The sequence below is a fragment of the Anser brachyrhynchus genome, assembly GCF_964034855.1.
Source record: "Anser brachyrhynchus genome assembly, chromosome: 5".
Lineage (NCBI taxonomy): Eukaryota > Metazoa > Chordata > Aves > Anseriformes > Anatidae > Anser > Anser brachyrhynchus.
The window spans coordinates 39,518,324-39,541,810 of record NC_137699.1 but is presented as its reverse complement, the minus strand read 5'-3'; the positions used below and the strand labels follow the sequence as shown (position 1 = coordinate 39,541,810).

The 23,487-nt window shown below is 39.4% G+C and overlaps 1 protein-coding gene across 3 annotated transcripts in view; it reads right to left on the bottom strand.

The window, feature by feature from the left end:
* Positions 1-6,759: 6,759 nt before the first annotated feature.
* Positions 6,760-23,487, bottom strand: part of KMT5B (lysine methyltransferase 5B) — a 29,502-nt gene continuing 12,774 nt past the window's right edge. For 2 of the 3 annotated variants that reach the window (XM_080592790.1, XM_080592791.1), the window contains exons 4-10: positions 18,014-18,179; positions 16,632-16,741; positions 14,917-15,083; positions 14,221-14,240; positions 13,902-14,038; positions 10,976-11,172; positions 6,760-9,597 (exon numbers count right to left, since the gene is read on the bottom strand). In XM_080592790.1, the coding sequence (XP_080448916.1) occupies positions 8,129-9,597; positions 10,976-11,172; positions 13,902-14,038; positions 14,221-14,240; positions 14,917-15,083; positions 16,632-16,741; positions 18,014-18,179 (2,266 nt within the window). In that variant the 3' untranslated portion in view covers positions 6,760-8,128. Of the gene's footprint in view, positions 9,598-10,975; positions 11,173-13,901; positions 14,039-14,220; positions 14,241-14,916; positions 15,084-16,631; positions 16,742-18,013; positions 18,180-23,487 lie in introns of those variants that run through there. The other variant, XM_080592792.1, reaches the window with a different exon arrangement.

The window sequence follows — 23,487 nt, the reverse complement described above, 5'->3', positions numbered from 1 at the left end:
AAAGTTTGCAGGATAAGAAGTCCTTGTCCTGAGGAGCCATGGTTTTATTAGGCTGGTGACAGGCAGTATCATCCCTGTCATACAGACAGAGCACAGATCAGGAGCCAGACTTCAAATTCTTTGGTGATGTGTAAGGCAAGCCCAACGAAGGACACACAGGAACAGGAGAAGTAATAAATATAAGGTGGAGGAGTTCAAGACTATAAAAGATGATACCTATTGCAGCCTTCCTGACCGAGGCCAGCAAGCGTTGTGATTGCCAGGCAACGTCAGGTGATGCTTGAACCTGGAGAGAAGGTGGTGCATGGGTATCCAGCCTTTTCCTCTGCACTATAGGCAGGATTTAGGAGACCAGAGTCTGTCACTGCTATGCCATGCACCCTTAGGGAGGACAGTTTGCATTTCTGTGCCCCGGGGCCTCCAGCTGGACGGCTGGCACCTGCTCTCCTTCAGAGATCACTGTGATATGTGGTAGGTTCCTGCTGCGTTGTTCTTGGTATTTCTTGATCCACACAAATTCAGGAGCAAAAGTAACAGCCCTGAGACTTAACTCTGTGGCCTTTGTGAGAGTAACAAGCCTGGAGAGCCAGAACAAAGAGCAAGGGTCACGTAGGCCAGCCTGAAGGAAGGCCAGGTAGTGCTGCCTGCATCTTCACAATTTGTATTCCTCCAAAGCTTTCGTTCAGATTTCATATAAACAAATCTCCTAATCGCTTTGGATAATCAATCCCTTGCAGTGTGGGAGAGAACATGAAGCAAACCAAGGATGAGAGATCAGCCTTCCAGAAAGAGATGCTGACAGGACAGCCAGGCTCTTCCCACTGCTGACAGCGCTGCGAGGAGGTACAGCCCCCGGGCAAACAGCGATTTAAGAGCACATATAGCAGCAGAAAGGGGCAGCAGCCAGCTTGTTCTCACTTGATTCTGGGAGGTGTAAGACCAGCCAGCAGCCCTTCCCCCCCAGGAATGCATGCAGCATTCCTGAAGCAAGTGTTAATGCTGGATCTCGACCAAGCAAGGATTCCTATAGACTTAGTGGACGAGAGGAGGGCGTTACGTTGCTTGCTTCTTTCCCCGCTCACCCTGCACATCCCCTCGTCTGAGGATCTGTGGCACAGGGGCTACTGGCTGGAGGGGAGGCACAGCAACACACAGAGCTTGGCAGGAATTATTGTGACTCATGAAAACAGCAGAAACCCAAGAGAGGGGCATGAATAAGGCTAGGCAGGGCTAAAGGGGAAGCCACCTCCTGGTGGAACGCAAACGGATTCGAGTTAGCAAGAGCACAATTGCTTTCAGCATCCAGTTAGCTCCGGATCCCCCTTGCCAAGCACTGCTCTGTAACCTGCATCCTTCCCTCCCTGCAGATAGCTGCTGGCCTGCTTGCCTTCTGCCCCGGGTGTCGTTCAGGTGCACCCTTGGCATAGCACAGGAAAAGCAATAGGCGGCCACGCGGCTCGTAGCAAACCCATACCAGCTGGGAAAGGGAGCTGGGCTGAGAGATCCTTCCCTCGGAAGGCGAGTGCCACCTTGTGCTGGGAGCGGAAACACCGCAGGGATGAAAACTCGTCCGTCAGTGCAGAGCTGGGCGAGAAGCGGGGCAAAGCCGCGTTAGGAGCTCTGGCTTTCCGAGATCTCTCCTGCTGGTGCCAGCCAGCACCCCCCTCAGCCCAACACAGCCCTGCTGCAGGTGGCCTGTGCTTTTGGAAGGGACAGCAGCTCGCAGCTCGCTCCGGATGTGCCCTGACCCCAAACGCCAGCACGGTCCTACCCACACGAGCCAGGCCTCGGACGTAACCGTGCATGGACTGCGGAAGGCTCTGTCCTCAGGGCGGACATCCTGGGACAAACACAGCGTGGCGTCAGGAAACAAGGTTGTGCTCACTGTTATTGACTTCCACGCTGGAGCCTGGTTTGCAACACGTAAGCCTCTAGGTAATACCGATGTGGAAGCCAAAAGCTTTTTAGGCAGCAATTTCCAAATGTAAAACACTGCTATGGTGGCTGTCCTGAACCAGCACGTGCCTGGACATGCCTGGCTGAGAGCTTTACCATAGTCATGGAAAGGTTTAGTTTGTTTAAAAACAGGAGGTTGTTACTGTGCAAAAACACAAGCTCCCTATGGATACAGAGACTGTATTGTTTTGAGTTTTATTTGCTTTATTTTATATTTTTAAACAAGCTTGAGAAGGAAAAATGCAACTTCTTGTAAATATTTCTGTGGCAAAGGAGGAATTCCTTTGCAAACACCTTGGAAACGAGCAGGGCACGAGTATCCTGTTCATGAAAACTGGGCACAAACAAAATCCAGCAATTCAGAATTAAAACACCACGTGGACAATATTGTGTTCCCCCAGAGCAAAAGCAGTAAAATGATAACATCTGGAATTTGGTTATATTCAGCAGAAAGCTGGATGTGCCACAGAAATGCAACTAAAGCATATGGCTGTCACCTCAAAGGGTCCTATGAAGTTTAATTCCAAAGCCATGTGTCCAAGCAAGTCCTCCTGTCTCCAGCAAGACCAGGGATGCATATAAAGTTATCCTCTACGCACATACCCAGAAAGCTGACTCAAACTAAGAGCTGGATGGATCATTTTCCCCATTACTAATTAACCCCTGTGACTGTGTGGGCAGGGGGAGTACCTCCCAGCTTTTTGACAGACGGTATCGTCACATCCCAAGGGAGGAGCACCACCAAAGCTGGATTTTGCCTTCCGTTTCCCTCCCCCAGATCCCTGCCTCCTTTGGTATTTGCAGCATACAAGCCCTGGCACAGCGGGATGGATCATTTATGCTGTCACACAGTTCAGCAGCTGAGGTGGCAAAGAGATGTCCATGCTGGCACTAATGCCAGAGTCACTGTTGATTGCTCCAGCAGTGCCGGTATGTGACCGAGAGACGTGACCCCACTGCATCTGCACAGGGACGGAGGCAGGTCTGAGTCTGACTGCGGCAATAGGCCTGGAGGTGGTGCTGAACTGTCCACATCAGCAGGAGGACAAAGAACAGCACTCACTGGGAGCATCCTTCAAGGTTCTGGCTGACTGCTAGCTCTGGAGTCCTAGACCCAAGCTGATAGATGTTCAGAGATTGAGAAAAAAATAATAAAGACCAAAAAATTCTTCCTTCCCTCTATGGATGCGCCATTTCTAGGACAGCAGCTGCATCTTGCACGCCCATCAGCTGCACAGGACTGAAGCATGACATTGGAAAAGCCCTTAAAAAAAGAGGAAAAAAAAAAGGAGTAAACCAGCACAAACTGGTGCTGTTCACACCTGACTCTCTATGTATCTGCTGAAAATAACTGGAATAAACAAAACACACAAACATGGTTAGTTTCACCAGAAATTACACTTGCCATCCTGTGCTGGAAACTAAAAGTAGACATACCGAGAGCTTTGGGCTTTTTTAGTTGAAAAATATTAATCCTGAGAAGATTTTCATTCAATTACATGGCGTGTTCCCCAAGCTGGAATTGTTCCCTGTTGGTCATCGCCGACAGATGCATCATCCCTGATACTAAATGCCTGCCTCACAATTCCCAGCTTCATCCTACAGAAGAGGTCTCACCCTAGACTTGATCATACACATGCAGCTGGTAGTATGACCAGCGCGGATTTGGGAGGGAACTGAAACTGTTTCTCCCACTTGATTTACAATATTCAATTTCAATATAAAAGGTAACAGGAAGCTGAGAGAAGACAGGGGAAAAAACATACTGCCTCAAAAATATGCCTTCCTCCTCCTCAACGGAAGAATACAAAGATATTTTTTTATTTCAAAATATTTTTAAATGAAAGCATGTAGAAAAGGCATCTACAGATACTTAACTCTAACATTAAAAATATATATATCTTGTGATATTTGGCTATCAACAGACACAAAACTTTGAAAAAATAAAACCAAATGATCATTACGGTCCCTTCGAACCCAAGCTATTCTAGGATTCTATGATTTTCATTCTCTACTTTAGTTCTACCAGTTTCCAAGCAATTCTGTTGTAAAAGGTTGCAGCCGACATAGTAATTGGAGCAGAAAAACCCTGTAAATCTAATTATAGAACTGACTTCTGATGGGCATCGTAAAGCATCAGTGGAAAAATCCATGTTTTGTTGGCCCATTGGTAGCTCCACACCAACTCACCACCAAAACCACGAGTCTTTGCCTGTTGAGTCAAACCAATTCCAGAGCAACCTAGGTTAACTGGTACCATCCACACCTGTTTCAGAGCAGACATCCCTGTACCTACAGCAGGCAGGCCTCCAACATCACCTCTCAAGCTGCTCTTGGCTATTCTGCTCACATTTTACGTATGGATGAAGTGAAATTAGTTAAATCACGTGCAGCTGCCTAGTTCAGAGGAGAAGCTGCAGATTTCCTTTCCCTGTGGAGAGAAGGAATAGCGTTGAAACAACCACCTGTGCTTTGCAATTGTCAAAACATTTCATGGGATCAGCGTAAACACGGTATTACGACTAGAACAGAAGTCACATGGGAGCAAAAAGGAGCAGCTGTAACAGGCAATAAAGAGCAGTTACGTACTTAGCATTACGGCCATGAAATGATGCTAAAGAAAACATAACCGTGATAGCTTGTGAAATCAGGAGTTCAGAAAAGGGCAACGGATTATGTGAAGCTATAGGTTTCTTTGTGACCCAGCCCAAAGAAGAGGATTTAGTAAAACGCATACCGGAGAAGATAAGGCAAGCTTAAGCAACTTTGCTGTTTGTTTTCAGTAAGTCTTACTCCACACAGATCCCCAACCTTCAAACCAGACCAGCATGGGGAACATAGGAATTATGTTCCTGAGTTTATTTTAAAGAGCATGCACTGGCAGCTCTAAGCAAAACTGACCAAACAAACCAAAAAGGGCAGGCAAAAGCAGACCTGGATCCATGCTTTGGGGAGCCCTTTGGATGTATTTATCACATACTGGCAGGTAAGGTAACTGAAAAAAAAAACAGTGACCTGTGAGCAACACTGAATGACAGTAACCTCCAAGAAACAAATACCCGAGCGCTCAAAGCAGACACAGACACACCCCATTGCCAGCAAATACGCTAGGGAAAAAAAAGCTTTGCAACCCCCCCAGTAACAGGACTTTCATAAAAGTCTTGCAGAAAATCCATAACAATTTTATGAGAAACAATTTTTGAAGTCCAAACCCTGCTTGCAGGGAGCTGCAGCTACAGATGAGGTAGAGAAGATGCTTGATTAGCTCACTCATTTCAGACAACGTGACAAGAGCATTTGACAACTGCAAGCTTCTGCTGCTTGCAGAAACCAGAAGGCTGCTTCTTTGCACAAGCAACTTTCCAGAAATTCCCTGATGTCCAGGGCAACTTTCCTGAACATCTGAAATGGTGAGGGCTTGATTCCTATTAGGCTATTTCTAGCCAAATCGTTCTGAAATGACTATGAAATTATAATACTTATAAAATTATGAATTATGAATTTTACATGCTAAAGAGATACGGGAAAGAATAACCATCTGCTTTTGCCTTACCGTTGCTCTCTACTGACTCTCCACGCCAAAGACACAAGCCAGCCAAGTTACACAGCTATCCTTCCTACCACCAATGTCCAAAAGCTCTTGCTAAACCTGCCCTCATCTATAAGGGCCCTCGGTACGCACCACTTGTGCAAGGATGCTTGTAAAGCAGCAGCCGACCCGCTGTCTCCGTGGTGCTCGGAGCATTTCTTTAGCCTCACAGCCTGTTACCCCTGACAGCATAGAACAGCCCACACTGAAATACGAGGTAGTAGGAACACCTATCCCAGGGAAGTTTTCTACTTGTAATGGAAGTAGAATGGAAGAAAGAATAATTGCGGAGCCAAGTAGGAGAAACGGAGGGCTGGTGTCCCTGCGCACACTACACTGAGCATCATGTTGGGCACGTCCCATCCTCCGCTCATACAGCCACGTGGATTTTCACCCAGTGAAAACATGAGTGAGGGCTTTGGGAGAGTTGTATTTGTCATTAACTGTTTGCTGGTAAATTTCCTACCACAAGGGAATTCTTTAATAATTCTTCAATTCTCTTCTCCTTGTAACCTACTTTTTCAGTGACTCATTTTCACACGATGCACTCCAACTAGAAAGCCCACACGACAATACCCCACGGCTGACTCAGGACTCAGAAACGTCAGCATACTTACCCATGCCTTTTGCATACAGCCCTCCATCAACCATGTCTGACAAACAACATACAGGCCTTTATATATATATATATATACACACACACGCACACACTGTACATGAGACACAGCTGGCCTTTAACAAAGACTGGACATTGTGAAAATGAAGTTACAAGTATTATGTTTAATTCTACACTTAATTCTCTGCTCAGAATACAGACGTGAGGGTCAGAGCTGGCCAGACCCCTCTGCTCAGCTCATACGGAAATCTACTCACACGTTACTCAGTGCTTTCAAACCTGGGTAGGACAGTTGTCACGTAACTCAATTTCTTGCTCCTCTGGGCAGAGAGGGTTGGACTTGACGTGAAAATACTATGCAATTAACAGGGGATTAAACTAATACAATAGCACATGGTTTTTGATGTGACTTCTGTTTCTACACCCTTCGATACAAGAACTCTAAACCTTAACCCATGGTTGAGTAAGAACACAAATACCAAACCGCTACACAGTTATGACAACTATGAAATACGGTAACTTTAAAGAGTTTCCATGAAACAGGTCTGCAAATTAGCTGATTTATACATAAGAACAAGTTCATTGTGCCCACAAGTGGTAAGTTTTCCTAACGTTCTTTTATTTAAAAAAAAAAAAAAAGAGGAGCCAAACATTGCCCTGATGCTCTTCATTGTTATAAAGTAGACTCTGAAGTATCAAGTGAACTACATAAAAGCAAAGAACTCCAACTGATGCAGAGTTTAAAACTAGGTTTACAAGTTCCTATTTTATTGGCATGGATGTATTTCTAAACTTAAAAACCCTTCTGGCAAGTTATCTCAATTTCTTATGACAAAATTTCTCACAACACACAAATATTTACAACATATACATATTTTTTCAGTCTTTTACAACTGGTTCTTAAAAGACAAACATTTTATAGGTTACCACAGAACAAAAGCTGTGACTTAGTTGTTTTTAATTTCATAAAACTATCATAAGTTAAAGTGAATAGATTTTCTTTAAATTCCTTGTAGCATTTTACAAGTGCAACAGAAAAAATATGAAGAACCAATTCAGGATAGCTGCAGTTCATTGGATAAATGTTGCCCGTTGTAATCACATTATTTCACAGCAAATTCTTGAAAAAATAAGCACCAATCATTCTTGCAAAGAACAATTTTATCTAAAAGTATTGAAAAGTGTTAAATACAAGGTGTTTAATTTACATAACAAGCAATAAATACACCATATCCAAACTTTTATTCTGCATACTGCTACCCTTGTACATATAATGTACTAAAAAGTCAGCAAATTGTCAACACCTTTTAATTTTTTTTTCTTTTTCTTTAAAGAAATCAATTTGACTTCCAACCAACGGTTTGCTACTATAACAAAGGCCACAAACAGTACGTCTGGGACAGCATACAGTGTTAAAACTGACAAACTCCGAGGGGAAAAAAACATCTAGCAAATAAATTGAAAAGCTGTAGTTCATTGCTGGTGATATTAACATATACTAGAAAACCTTAAATATGCTGCTACTATGATTTTTTTTTTAATCGTTTAGTCAGATATTGTAAGAGCAAACTAATGCTCTTACAGATCAAAAATAATTGTGTAGCCACACTGTATTCTCATTGTCCTGCATGGAAAAGATTTGATGCAATTTCATAACTTTGCTTGAGCCTTTATTTTACAACAGAGCATTACCTCTTACTCTAACTTAGAATTGCACATAAGAAGGCTATTAAAAAGTACAATAAAAATCTGCACAAATCAGACTTAAGAAGAGTCAGTATGCTGTACACTTTCTACAATATTATGTTGATAGGTGAATAAACAATAAAGAAGTGCTGCCACTAAGTCTTTCAGAAAGTTCTTCAGTTGAGGAATAATCAAATGGAATTTTTATTTTTATTTTTTTTTTAATTTTTAAATTTTTATTTTTTAAAAATGACATCCAGGTCAGTTTAAGACCTATAAGCTTATGCATTGAGCCTTAAAGACTGATCTTCTCTCCTCCTGGAAGAAATATCAATATCTATTGAATCCTTGCCAACAATGAGCCTTAATCTCTTTGCTGGAGGAAGAGGAATAAAGTCATCAAATTCATCATCATAATCATCTTCCTCTTCATCATCTTCTTCTGATGAAGATTCATCTGCTGTTTCCTCCTCATACTGAGCATAATCATCTACTTCCATTCTCGACTCCAAAAGGGAGAGAGTTTCACTACAACACACACCATTTTCATGAAGGTCCTCAGGGTACGTCCCTCGGTTTTCTTCCTCTCGTTTTAGCTGTATTTTTAATTTTGTTGAACTATTGCCTGATCCTGAGTTAAACCCATTATTTAGCTTTGCTACATATAAATTATTATCTTTTTCATGGTCTTTACTTAATTTGATGCTTATTTTTGAAGAATTCATTCCATCATTTTCTTGGTCATTTGCCTTGCTACTGCTATCGTGGCGTCTACGAAGAGTCAGTTTAGGGATCCCAGAGCTATTTTCAAGGATTAGTTGTGCATCATACCTCGTGATTCGTCTTTTCTTTTTACTTTTTGCAGTTCTAAAGCTGTCCTTCGCTTTAAAATTGTCAGATGTTACAACAGAGCAGCCACCAGATCCAGGGACACAGTCTTTATAGCCAACAGGTGTCTCTACCACATTATTCCTATCTCCGTGTTCTGAATGAGAACTGATCAAATCTGGTACTTCATCAGTCACAGGTGTGTTGTGCGTACTATCAGTTTCATCTGTTTTTGCAGGTGGTTTTGCCAGTTTTCCTTGTCGAGACTTCTTTTTTGACATGCCTGCATCGTTTTTCTGGCACCTAACCTCCCCTTTATGTGATGCTCCATGAGCCAGGTCATTTTCATTCGTCACATGAGACTGCTGCTCTAAAACGTCCGATCGCGTTCCAGTCAAGTTATTCTTATAGCTATCCAATGTATTTGGTTCAAGCTTTATGTCAGAGGTCTCCTTCAAATTCATCCTTGTTCTCACTGACCTCCTTGTTATGTATGTGCAGGGTGGTATATCACCATGCTCATGAGCACCTTTCACAGAATTCAGTTTATACTCCCTTGCTGCATGCCTTGTTAAGCATCCACTAGAGACTGCAACTTTGACTGGTCCCTCTAATTCTTTATCTTTTTTAATGGGCAAGTTTTTATATAAAACTACTTTAGGCTCTTTGAGAACTAAATTTCCCATTTCGAGCTTTCTAGAAGCGTTCTTCTGCTCTGGCCTTTTGCACTGATTCCTCAGCTTAATCTTCGAAAGTAAAGGCTTTGCAGGCTTTTTCAGTCTCTTTGGTACCCTGGAATTATTTAGATGAGTTAGTTTAGATGAGGTAGAATTTGATGATGCTGGAATTCTTGATATAGACTGTCTGGTTAATGTTCTATTTTTGCCGTTCTTTTTTACACCAATTGAAGATTTTCTGTTAGCTGCAAAAGAAAAGGGTGTTAATGACACTGATTTAACCCGACGTTCCCACTCCCCAAACACTGTAGTTATTTTATTTATTTTTAATCAAAACTTTAACTAGCTAAGGCTTTAACAATCACTTTAATCAGAATCTGTCAAACGGACTATAGAGTATGCAGTAAGGAGACAAACTGACTAACGTGTAACTCAGACACTAGAAGATTGCCAAAAAAGTCAAAAGTACTTCTAAATCCCAGGTACACTTCCCTTACTACCTCTAATATACAAAGTTTGGTGTTTTTTTTGTTTGTTCTTTCTTTTGTTTTTATTCAATTTCTTCTTCTACTGAATTTTCCACAAATTGATCCTGCATGATCCTCAGCATTTACTGAGTATTATTCCAGCAAAAACTGAGGATCAGCAAGCTCTTGTTTTAACCCCAGGATTTTTTCTTTTTGGGGGATAAAACCAAAACTTAACTACTGTAATGGTTTCATTTTCAAATATCCAGTTGTCTGTCACCTGTCACTTACAGTGATAAGCAACAGAGAACAGCCTGCCCAAGCAAAGCCGCAATTCCAAAGCTTTATAACTAGAGATCATATAACTAGGAAAAGGTTGTGGGGTTTTTTTTTGTCTTGTTTTTCAGTTTCACAGCAGCAAATAGGAGACAGATCGAACCAAAATATTTTAAGTGACTCAAAACCTGTTAATTAAGTCAAAGTTGAAATTATTTATATCTTGCCTACATTCTGTGGGGAAAAAATGACACTCGCTACTTGATGAAGAGAAGTCTCTCAAGAGCATCAGAAACAAAAATCCCCTCCAATTTCTTCTGAGATTACTAACTGTACACTGTCACTTCAGAACAGGTATTTGAACTATCAGTCCTGGATTCGGAAATGGAATAGGTGCTCAGTTTAAAACACCTCTAAAGGAAGTGGCTATTTTGCTTGATAATCTCTACTACGAGTATTTATATAAAAACTGTTTTCCTACGGAATGTAGATACCTCAAGCTCCGTGAGTTTTCTTTCCTAAACAATAGTACTGCATGTGATTATTTACCATATTTCTAAAGTATGTAACTTACCAACAGAGCTCTTTAGCTGACAAATTTAGAAATATGTCACTAGCTATTAGCTACTGGTATACATAAAAAACGAAAATGAGAACATACAAACAAAACAAGAATGTACTACCTTTCATCACAGAAAGGCTTAAGGAAAACTGTTAAATTGCTATATAAATTACCTTTGGATTCCTGAATCAATTACAGTTCTAAAGACCAGTATTTGAGATGCATCTCAACATTAAGACAGCAATTCCATCGCAGTGAAAGTTTTTCATTTTTTTATGAAACCTTTAGTCCTGCACTCCAAGTTTTCCCCATACTTACTTGCATTAGCTTTTTCCTGAGTGGTATCTGCATCAGTGTTAGAGCTGACAGACTGGCTGTCTGAATTTTTGCTGCTGTCACCCAACTTTTTGAGTCTATTCAATCGTTTATCTGTTTCTCTCAGTCCATATTTACTATTAATCACAGGAGTAGGTGCTGGCAATCCCACTCTTGATTTAAAAGCACCAGTTCCGCGTCTGTAAAGAAAAGGATGACAATATATTAATAGCTACTAATATAAACTTACATCTTTGTTTCATATTTTAGTCAATCTTGTTATATATGGATAAACAATATCAAGAACCATTGAATTTATTAGGATTTGTGGGCTGTTTTAATAAAATATCTACATAGGTATCTCATTTCAGCAAGATGTTCAGAAATACCTTCCTTTTATTTATTGGAAGAAGAAAGAAGCTAATTTGCAATTTTTCTTTTTGTCTATTTTAGTATGTTTTCATAATGAAGTTATACAGGTGAAAATGAAATACAGTAGTTCAAAACACTACTTGAAATCAACTGAGGTAACAGTTTAAATGGATTATTTTTCTTACTCACAGCAGCCTAATTAAAAAAATGCCAGCTCCAGTTACAATGCTTGTTACTGCATCAGCAAGAGTTATAAAGTGCACAAAATTGAGTAAGATTATCTCATATTTCTGTTTACTTTTGGAACTGACATACTTTTAGTCTTTATTTACCACAGAAACATCTGAGTAAACTTGAAACTTTTTTTTTTATTTTAAATTAATCACATTAAAGGGTGGAGATTAAGAATTCCATCACTTGCATTTCAACCACTACTACCAGGATCACTTTGGTACTCTGCCATCCAGTAAGCTTGCACTTTGTAGAATTATCGAAGACAACTTCAGTTTGGATTCCAGTGTGCTGCACTGGAAGAAAATCCACAAAGCGTAACAAAAAGTACGCCAGAAAGAGAGTGGAGAGGATCTCAAGCGCCACAGGGTTAAATATTATTACGCATATACAGTAATTGTTCTCAAATTAACTGGTATTTCTTTGATATGGAACATTTTTTCAGTATTATTTTGAATTCCACAAATTACAGGCAGCTAAAATAAGATACTAGGCTGAACTCAGCACAAGCAGCAGTCGCTTCAGATCAATGCCATAAATAACCACAACTGCCTTCTGACACATCTTCGGTGCCCAGTTACCCCAGTTAGACATCATGAACAGCATGCTCGCTCACCTAACAGTGTGAATGCACATTTTCTTGGTGACGGTTTTTGGAGGCTTGAAAGTATTTGTACAGTGCTAACCTTCCCTCAGCTCCCAGGCATATCCCCCAGGCTCTTACAAGCCTAGCATTTTAACATTACAAAATTAACAGTTTTCGCAGAATAGTCAAAATTTCATCACTTAAAAATCATTTTTCCTGGTGTTCAATGAGATGACTGACTGCATTACACATCTCCTTTTTCATAACAGAGTCATCTATTAGGTTGGCTTGTCTGTGCTGTTAAAGACTCATTTTGCCTTGCTCAGCTTCCCTAAACTCAAACTTCCCATATTTGACTTCTGTAACACAATTTTGTGACTGAAAAGTAGATTCTTGAAATGAGAATTACCAAAGTCTTAGCTTTAAACTACAACATTTTCATGGACTTAAAATCCAAAGATGACAAGTTTGAGAAAATATTCTGACATATGATCTTGGTCTGTCCTGCAAGTAAGCATGTCCATATTACATCAAAAGCAACAATCAAAGAAACTTGAGCAAAAAGAAAAAGAGACATCTCTCTCCAAGCAGCAAGGAAAAATATTCATGGTACCCATTTATTCAATACTTAACAGCTCCCAGGACTGAAGTACTTTTTTACTAATAAAAGAAACTTGAGCAAAAAGAAAAAGAGACATCTCTCTCCAAGCAGCAAGGAAAAATATTCATGGTACCCATTTATTCAATACTTAACAGCTCCCAGGACTGAAGTACTTTTTTACTAATAACTCTTTAGATAAACCTTGAAACCATAGCCTTCACTTGGAATGACCCACCAACACCATATGACCTTGGAGGCCCACAGCAGCAGGTTTTCCCTTGAATTGCAAGAATTGTTAGTGACCAAAGTAGCTAGTAAAAATGAAGGTTGGTTATGAAACTATTTACATGTGTATGCATTAAGCTATTTCTCAATATGATTAATATTTTGTCCTTCATAGGTTTCTTCTCCCTACAATTAGCTCAAACTAACATAATTGTTATGGGTTCTGCATAGTTGCTCTTGGAACCAGGCGAGGCTGGCACAAATCGTGTCGAACCATCATGCTCAAGGTAAGAAGTTGTTTCGCCATGGCAGGAAACAACTATGAAATTCTTTCAACTGATTTTGTGAAGAAGCTAGGTTGCGATAACCTGGGTAAAAAACAAATAGAAACAAGTTTGCTGTTATGGTGCAATGGACAGACACAGGCAAGTACTGTTCAAACTTGCAGACCTTTAATAAATACTTCAACTATGAAGTTCTAGTAATATAAGGTGAAAACTACTTTGCCTATTTCCATCAGAACAGGACTTCAGATTAACAGAGAAATTTGCCTTCTCTAATGGAAAAAAAAAAAAGCTGCCATTAGGAGCCAGATGCTAATGAGCTCATAGCAGCTATTACTGCTTGTCCTTCCAATTCTACCTTATTCAGAAAAAATATTTTAAAGAATCTAGACTACTTTTTGTCATTTTGGCTATTCTTACGACAGAAAACTAAAAGAAGAACAGAATGCAGAAGTTATCAGGAAACAAGATAATCCAGTAACAATTAAAAAAAATCATTCTGATGAATAATTAGGAGGCAATAATAATGTATCAAAAATTTGAGTACTCATAACCAGGTGCCTTCGGTTTCACAAAATATATCATGAATATGCCCAGTTCCATTGGAAACTTATTTATATCAACACATACCTTTCACAGGTGTAACATTCGCAGTATTCATTATTTTCTCCAAAAAAGCCATCTCCGTAGTAACAAGAGATTTCTTCTCCAGGCTCAATATCTCTTAGAGCTTTCACACATGCTGTATCTCGTCCAGTTGACACAAACTTGGGAAGAAGATGACAGAAAGGGGAGGAAAAAATATAAATAAAAGAAAGGCTAGTCATTAAGGTTGAACAGTATATAAGTAAGAAAACAAGAAGTAAAACAGCTGGGGAGGAAAAGGTGCAGGGACAAAGAAAAAAAAGTGTGGGGTGCTTTATTTATTTACTTTTAATGTCTCGCTTACCTTACAGTTAGGTCTGCAATCTGAAAAAGGTCCAAAAGATAAAGTCAATTAACTGTTGATAAGACCTGAAACATGAATAGTTGTAGATATCTAAAGTAAGGATTCACTCTGACTTCAGTAACTCTAGAATCTCAACTAAATACTGGGAGTCATATTAGTATTGCATAAAGGTATGTATCAGATATTCACTTCGATATCATTTGGTTCCTGAGCTCTTCTGCTACCTACAAGTTTCCAAATTCCCTCATTTTTAAGGTAACAGGATTTATCGTAAATCCTACCCACTTTTCCTTCAGCATACAAATGCAACAGAATAAGCAAAGGGTCTGTGTAAAAATGTAAAGGAGGCACAAGGAGTTCACCTAAGAAATACGTTACAGCTGACTACATTCACAAACTTTGCTACAGCAAGACATCAGAGTAGACCCCAATGCGCTCCACTAATTCAGCTGCCAGTTCCAAAACCTCTGTGAAGGATGAAGGCACCACTTTCCAGAGCCTCCTTTGACTTTCCCAGTTCATAGCTAATTAGCTGTGGTTTGGTGAACTCCCAACAGAGTTTTGTCCTACGCTACTCCAGTATAACAGATTCAGACACTTTCTCTGAAGTCCCGTGTCATTTATCTCACATACAGTAACACCCCTGAAGAGAATTGCTTGTGTCATTTAAATACAGTTCCTATATTTGTTACTCACCATGATTGATAAATGCAGCAGGACCGAGCCACAGTTGTGCACAGTTTTTCCGTGTGGAATACATTACACTGAAGTCATTCTCACCATGTCTCAGCAGCATGTTTTCTTCCATTTCTGATAGTTCGGCAATACACCCAACGAGTAATTCTATTTTATCATTCCGTTTCCTTTATTGTAAGAAGTAGTAAAAGTAAGAATACATACCAAAAATTACCAAGTATAATAGCATGGCATTTCTTCAGAAAAACAAAAGCTGTCAATAATTAGGGTAAGTACGCTTTTTCATCTATATGAAATAAATGTTGTTTTGCTACTATACAGTACCAAGTACATCACTTCTGACAGACATTACCATCATTGTTTCTATGGTCTCCTGAAGAAACAAGCAAGAGACTGAGAGAGTTGATTACTTCATCTACTACAGTTGTTAAAACTAAAATGATTTCTTTTCAATTTTTACTTATTCCCTCAAGCCAAGCATTTTAAGTGCAAAATTATCCTTTTATAGAGACTGCTCAACACTCCTTACTAGCATTATGTCTGAACAGTAGTTTTCAAACTACTGACTGTTTTCCAACTGTTTTGAAGCATGACTTTTGTTTGTCTCTCTTAAATGGTCAGGCAAGATTTTGAGCACAAGAAGTTGATTCATTTTCAACACACCTAAATATACAAAGCTTCCACCTCTAAGAATCAGGTAAGGGAGAATTAAAAACAAAATCACACACAAAAAAAAAACCCAACCCCCCAAAAAAAACGATTATACTATGACTGTGGAACTTCCAGCTATAATCGTGATACAGAAACTGGCCTCAGCCGTCTTGAAGCTTGCTCTCCCACACGTTGAGGCCCCAGTCCCACAATAACAGCATGGTTATTTGGTATGCTGCCAGTGTAAAACCTAGCCACTCAATCCTACCCAGCACAGGACAGCATATCATCATCTGAAAGTGTTGTTAGGCATTGGAATAGGCTGCCCAGGGAAGTGGTTGAGTCACCATCCCTGGATGTCTTTAAAAGACGTTTAGATGTAGAGCTTATTGATATGGTTTAGCGGAGGACTTGTTAGTGTTAGGTCAGAGGTTGGACTAGGTGATCTTGGAGGTCTCTTCCAACCTAGATGATTCTGTGATCTCAGATGTGCTGTTATGAGCATGTAGAGACATACAGTAAAGCAAATAGAAATGTCTGGGGGACGGAGGAGGTGAAGAAAGGGAAAATTAATTTTAAAATCTGGATTAATTTGGCTATCTTGTAGTGCTGCTGCTGACATGTCTACCTTGAAACTCAAATGGGAAAAAATGAGAAGGGAAAAATACGTTGGGGTTCCAGCTTTGTGCTTCCAAGAGAGATTTACCTTGCACAATCAAAATATGTAAATAACATCCCTCAGTTTCACAATGGTAGAAAACTCATCCCCCCCCCGCAATTACCTGTTTTATAACAAATGTGACATCATCCAAGTCTTGACATGGGTTTGTTTCTCATAGCAAACCAATGACTAATGATTTGAAGAAAATAATTTTCTGACAGAAAACAACATAGCCATAGAGTTTTCAGTATACAAGTTTGTTAAGTCCAGATATACGAGGGAATACCTCTCAAATGCACGTACCATGTTAACTAGTCAAAGAAAAATTCCCAAATTTGATTTATAAGTAGAAATAATAAATAACTGGCAGCAACAGAATGCAACAGTAAGCTGTATTACTTACCATTCTTTTGTTGCAACTATTTTGGCTCCATTTTGCTCAGAAGAATACCGATTACAAGGCAGTATCTCAAACCCACTGTCAGTTGCAAACATCCGTAAATAAATAAATACCTGTGATGAAAGAAAAAAAAAATACTATTCTGTTAAAAGCAAAACAAAATCAGCAAGAAAAGCTTTATATAAAATAACGTAAGACAAAAAATACATTGCAAAGGAATGTTTCGTGCTGAAATGCATATATTTCTGTTTTTAAATTTTAACTATACACATTATGTTAACCTTATTTCTTCAAAGTGACTTGCAAGAATCCTCACATGGATAACGTGACCATCCAAAAAATTTAAAGCAGCTAAAGATGCCTTGAATGGAATGAAATTGGCCCAGCTAATGAAAATGGATAATTTCTTCTTTAAGTCACTGAGTACTTGAGTTCAAGAATTCTTCTCGGGTCTTTAAGAACCACTCAGACCTAACAATCTTATCAAGTCCAATTTTATTCTTTCCAGTTCCGAAAGAGATTACTTCCATGAGAAGTCTAGCTACTGAATTCAGGGATTGCTGGATCAGTTCAAGTTTTCAAGTTGTTCCTTTTGGTGGCTTTAGTTAAAAATGAAGTTTTATTACTCAAAACATTTTTAGAAGGCAGCATTTGCTGACTATTCTATACTACTACATTTGATTCATTTTAGACTAGGAAAAGGCCAATTCCTTTTGGATGTCTGTGCAAACAATATACTCTTTCTTGAAGGAGCTCTTTTTTTTTAAAAGAAGTAAAACAACATTACAATTTCTTTGCAAATTTGTGTGTCAATGACCTTTGTGCTATACATGAAATTCATTTTGGGGTGTTAGAAGTGGAGGAAGCGGAATGATGTTCCCATGTAAAAGCCCTATACCCAAAACAGCTGAGGTATATTGCGGTACCTTGGCTTCTCCCTTTTCCTTCATCTTTGACTCACAATTTGACTTACAGTAGCTGTACATTAGAACAAAACCCAAAATCCATAACGAAAACAAACAAACAAAAAACCCAAACCAACAGAGTAACAGCAAAAAAGTCCCCCAAACTCTTTTCTCCCATCAGTAGGACTTCTCTCTTCTGCTTAGGACTTCAGCCAACAGCCGAAGAAGCAACTTTGTTTTTCTTTCTACATGTCTATTAAATAAAAGGCAATGAAAAGTTAGCCTTCCCCCAAACCCCCTTCTCAAGTTCTCTGGGTTTTGAAAAACAAAGGAAGTTAATGTTAAAAAGCAATCAAACAAGTAATATATAACAGAACAGCAAATAACTTCCGTTTACTACTGCTACAATCCTAAGAAACTTGTACATTTTCTTAGCCTTTCAACCATCTGAAAAAGCACATTAATTACAAATACACCTACATGTTCCTTGAACAACCTTTCCTGCATTTTGTTCTTGTTAAGAAAATAGTGCCGGGCCCAGTCACCTGACGTCAAGGACTTGAAGGCTTTTTCTAAGTGCTCATCTTTCTTAAAACGTTCAATCACCTCTTTTAGTTCTTCTTGCCTTCCTTTTATAGGTCGAAATCTGAAATAAAGAATAAAGCTATTCCAGTCCACTGTTATTCATTCGCAGTTCTTCCTCACAGTAACTCACAGCACACAGATCTTTTGCTAGCCAGATGAACGCATAAAGAAATCAACTCCTAGCATAAAGAAATTGACCGTTATGCAATCAAATCACAGCCCGTCATTTCCTGAGGTAAGGAGAAAGGTAAGGTAAAGCCAAGCATACTGCCCGGAACTTTGAAGCCCTCTATTCTGCTGAGAGGCACATTTTATTTATAAAACAAATCGCTGATAAGTAACATTTCAATATTTTCAACACCTCTCACTTGGAAAAAAAAAACAGCTAAAGAACTAGTACAGTAAAAGTGTCATTGGCTAGGAGATTTAGGACAATCTACTATCACTAAAAACATTTGTACAAGAAAATGCAGAAAATTAATTGGATGCTGTAAGTTTCCTAATAAAGGGATTTATGCACATTTCTGGCTTTTGTAGTTGGGCTGGGAGATAGATGCGTCATTTAAAATTTAAGCTCTTTACAACCTCACATGTTACACTTAGTTTTTTTAAATAGCGAACAAACAATTAGATGATGCAACTGACTAGTCCGAGTCAGAAGAAAAAAACTCAAAATAGAAAATAAACAACTATTTTCATGAAGGATTCCAAATCAGCTCTTGCCCTACCAAACAAACTTATTACTTGCATTCATAGAAAATACACCCATTAGTGACCTCACAAAAAAGTTTTGATAATAAGTAACACACAGCACAGGTAACAAACTCTAAGAATGATCTTCCACATATCCATACAGTTTTATTTTTTTTCCCCCAAAATATACTGGCTACAGAAAATTTGCATAGCTAAAAATCACTGGTAGACAAAAATCCGGAAATAAACCCCTGTATATTAGCAGAGAATTCTGTCTTCTTCCCAAAGCTTGAGGTTTAATACAAACTGACCTTCAAATTTTCAACAGAATAAAATGATTACAGAAAAAACAATGCCTTATGTCAACGCAAGAAGGAGCGGCACCATTTCTGAGCTACAAAACCATCAAGAGAAAGTAGAATACTGAGATTATGCCAAACCTTTACAAATTATCTTTAAGCATATATCCATGTGTAGCTTTGGGGCAGAGGGAGGGTGTGGAGTTGTGTGCTTTTAATCGGACGGCACACCCTAGGGGAGACCTAAGAAAGACAGAAAATTCCTAGGACCACAAGAAACGATTTTCTGTAGCTCCTTCTACAGCTCACACAGCATATGACAGAAGAGTTAAACAAGTTAATGTTATGGATTTAATCAAAAGCTGTTAAGACCTATTATTTGCTTCTTGAAGTGTATACTAGCTTCCTTATCTTTAGTGGGGATTTACCATACTGATTTTACTTCCTCTTACTTACCAAATGAAGCCTGGATTTGATGACAGAAGCAAAAAATGGGAAACACATTCTTTAGTTGTTTAAGTTTGTGGAAGGAACTTCATCAGCTCCCTGACTGATAACCTTAAGTGCTGCAGATCCCAGTTTTAGTTTAATTAGTAATAGCTAATAATGGAGGGGATTCATTCGGAAGAAAAATGCTGTATTCATGCTCCTGATACAATAAAGAAAGGCCTAACAGTATTATCACTTCTAGGGGCAGTGCAGGTTAATCAGCTTTCCATGCTTTTACACAGAACCATCTTCTCTGCAGTCTCCATCTGAAAAAGCTTCCTTGTAATATAACGACTCTGCAATTCTTTAGATCTTTTTGAATATTGCAAAAATTATCAGCATAACCCTGAGAGCTTTCAGAGCAGAAGATACAGTAAGTAGTTCTGAGAAGACTTCAAGTAAGTATTCTTCTGGCTGGAATCAGAGCTAACAAGATTACAGTATTTCTGTTAAGAAACAGATGATGTGCTTCTAAAACATACCCACTTAAAAATGAAGTAAATATTATGCCAAAGTTTCAAATTAAGTTCTTTAATTAAAAAAAAACAACAGACTTATCCCCTCTCCCTCAAAACAAACTGCCTAACAAGCTGATGAGACCTTATTGTGGAAGAAAATTCCCTTCAGATGACATGCTTGGCATTCTGATCTGTAATACAAAGTCCTCCTCAACTCCCAGTCAGATACCAGCTGGAGACAACCTCCCAGTTCGCCTAAAAATACAAAGGAGCTCTCCCAGGTTTGATAGTCCTAACTCACAAAGCATCCTCAGGTATCACAGGAATTCAAAATGAGATCACCTGAACTGAAGCTGACTAGTTTCAGAAGATGACACTCCTTTTCACTTGGAATCATTAACACCTCTCAAAACACAGACCCTCTGTACTGTAGCACAAGTACAGAGCACATCGCCACGCAAAAACCTGACGGGTCAGCAGTTTGTTTACACCTGTAACTACAAACGTTACAGGAGGAAAAGGAATAGGATTTGGTGCTAAAAACTGGTCTTCAGCCATTCTTTCTGGGCTAAACGCATGACTGCCCTCTCCTTTTCATTTTTTGTGTTGAAATTGATCTCTTTTTTCCCTAGAAGAGCGATCTGCAGGAACAAAGACAGATGGAAAAACCATCACATTCAATACTGCATTAGCATTTGAAAGATGTTTTGTGCTGATAGACACAGTAATACATTAAGCAGCATTTTGGTTCATGCTGGCTAAAGGAAGTAGCATCTTAACTCCCAGGAAGAAAAAAAAAAGCAGGGCAGATGCAAAGCTTAAACAGTGTCAACACACCTACAGAAAAAGAATCCACACCCTATGTTTTCTAGCAATAAGAAGCACATCTTATAGCCCCAAGGTGGCTCTCCTATTCCCCTTCTTCCATAACATATTGTTCTCAGAGACTGACTAGACACCTAGACTGAACTAGCTACCTTAGTTAGCTCAGAACCAGGCACCAGGCACCAATCTTGCATACCTCTACGGATCACATTCAGCACGTTTCTGCAGGTTTTCTTTTTTTTTTTTAAAAAGACATTCCACACCACTAGAATTCCTTTACTAGTCCAGCTGTAACTCATGCAATATCATTCCTGGCAAGCAGAAACAGTATATCCCCAAGCCTTAAAAAGAACAAAAAGAAGGCTGGAAAATGGTGAAGGGATAGCAAACAAACTGAACCATTAAAAGGTCAGATAACGTTAGTGTGTATGTCAGGCATTTGAAATCTGAAACAGGAACTGGGTCTTTCACAGTACATGACTCATTAGCCAAGGGTTCAAAAATCTTAGCAAGGATCTCCTGCAGCGTATCTATCAAAATGTTTTACTGAGATTACTTACATGGCAAAGAGACAAAGAAAAAGAAAAAAAGGTGTTCAACCAAGCAACAGATGTGTCCAAAAGTACGTGGAAAGAGACTGGAAACCAGCAACATGACATAGAGCATCTCACTTCAAGGGTTCCCAAAACTCAGTGAAACAGAATGACACTTTGCACCTTGAGGTAGTGAGTTTTTCACAGCTCACCAGCACACTTAACTGCACTGAAAGCATCAAGTCTGAGCTAATCCAGAACACTGCGAGGCTGATTCCACACAAAAGCCTCGGTACTTTCAAGTGGCTATCGCCATATAGACTGGGACAGGTACCTGCCGATCTGAGACACTATGGAAGCCAACATGCCAAGAAAGCCTAAAAGCTTTATCTTCCTTAAGAACGCAAGGGCCTGCTGTATTTAATAGAGACACTTCACTTCTCCAAGGAGCATTATGAAATAGCAGTTTATTCATTAGTCTTTCCCAGCACTACCTACCAGGAAGCCAACTAGTTACGAGAAGCTATCTGAAGCGCTACAATTTTGGTGTTACAGGGCTTCCTCATTCACACATGACATTAACAACCTATTTATCTACTGGAAGCATCTACATGACTGTTTACCAACACCACAAAGAGGTCCTGAAGAGACAGTGCAGCTAAACGTATAAAAAAACATGCCTAAAAAGGCTTTTGTGTGTCAGTAAAATGGGAGAGTACTTCAAAGAGAAATAGAGAGATAGAAAGAGCACACAAAAAAACAAACAACAACCCTGAACACCCCCCCCCCCCCAACAAAACAAAACACCCCTGTCTCTGAACAGAGAGCCAACTGAAGTCTGAATTACGCTGATCCGAACTTCTGGTTTGCTCCCATGAATTGTATATTTATAAGATTCCATCGTGGAAACCGGACAAGATGCTCTGCTATTTGAACCTGATCACAGGCACTGACTCCTTGAGCTATCCTACGAACAGCTTCAGGGACCAAGTCTCTCAGAACATGGATGGAGTCTGCTGCAAAACAGTCTGGCTGTTAGAAGTAAGCTAGGAATGACAAACTCAGCTACCACAGTATCCTGACAAGCTGCAGAATAGAAAACTTTTTAAACTTCCCTAGGAAATATTTATTTTTCCCTAGCCAACAAGATCAAAAAAAAAATAACCTTAGGCTACTGCAATTTTCAAACCAGCTAGAGGATGATCTTATCCCAGTTAAGGGCCAAACTGAGGTTGTCTCAACAAGCAAGATGTAGGAAAATGGCTTGGTGAAGCAAAGCTCTTTCTCTCTCTCAAGTTTCTCTTACCTCGGGAATACTTAAAGAATCTTGAAACTCCAAGGTATAAAGCCAAAGGTCAGTGAGATGCTTGCCTATAAAGGAAGTTAAAGGAGAGGTTCTGGTAAGTTCAGAAGCACAGTACCTTGCTCAGTCACTGAGAGCAGTGAGTTTGAACAAAAAGGGTAACAGACCCTGAGAGGGTTCCGGAACAGAACCCCGTGTAATGCGTGCATCTGACAGCACCAGTGCATGACAAAGAATTTTACTGCTAGGCCTAACTCTGAAATTCTGACTGGGAACACCAAGAAGAGTGAATTTATCAAAACACAGCATCCCACTGGCCTCTCAACTACAAGCCCTTGATAGGTATTTTACTTTAGTGGCTGTAGAAAGACAGCAAATTACTGTTTATCTAATTCCAGAGATTCAGCACAAAAGCTAGCACTGCAAGGCTGTTAAACATTTCAAGACAGTATAACAAGAGCTGAAAAGCATCTATTTATAATCAAAGTGGAAACAGTTTATTTAGTTAACATTCCCCCCCCCCCAATCGTTCCATGTTTAATCTCCAGTGCTGTTATCAGAAAAAAAATTCCCATATTCTTTAAAGGCCAAAGTTCAAGATCACATTTTTTAATGATAAAGTAATCTGCTTTACTTAAAATTTCTTGAACTGAAAACATACACATACCACTGTGGTCAAAGCCCAAATACAGCCTAAAGAGAAGTAACAAAAATTCTAGCAGCCACAAAAATCCATTCTTCTTAATATAGTTGTCAAGTAAATGCATTT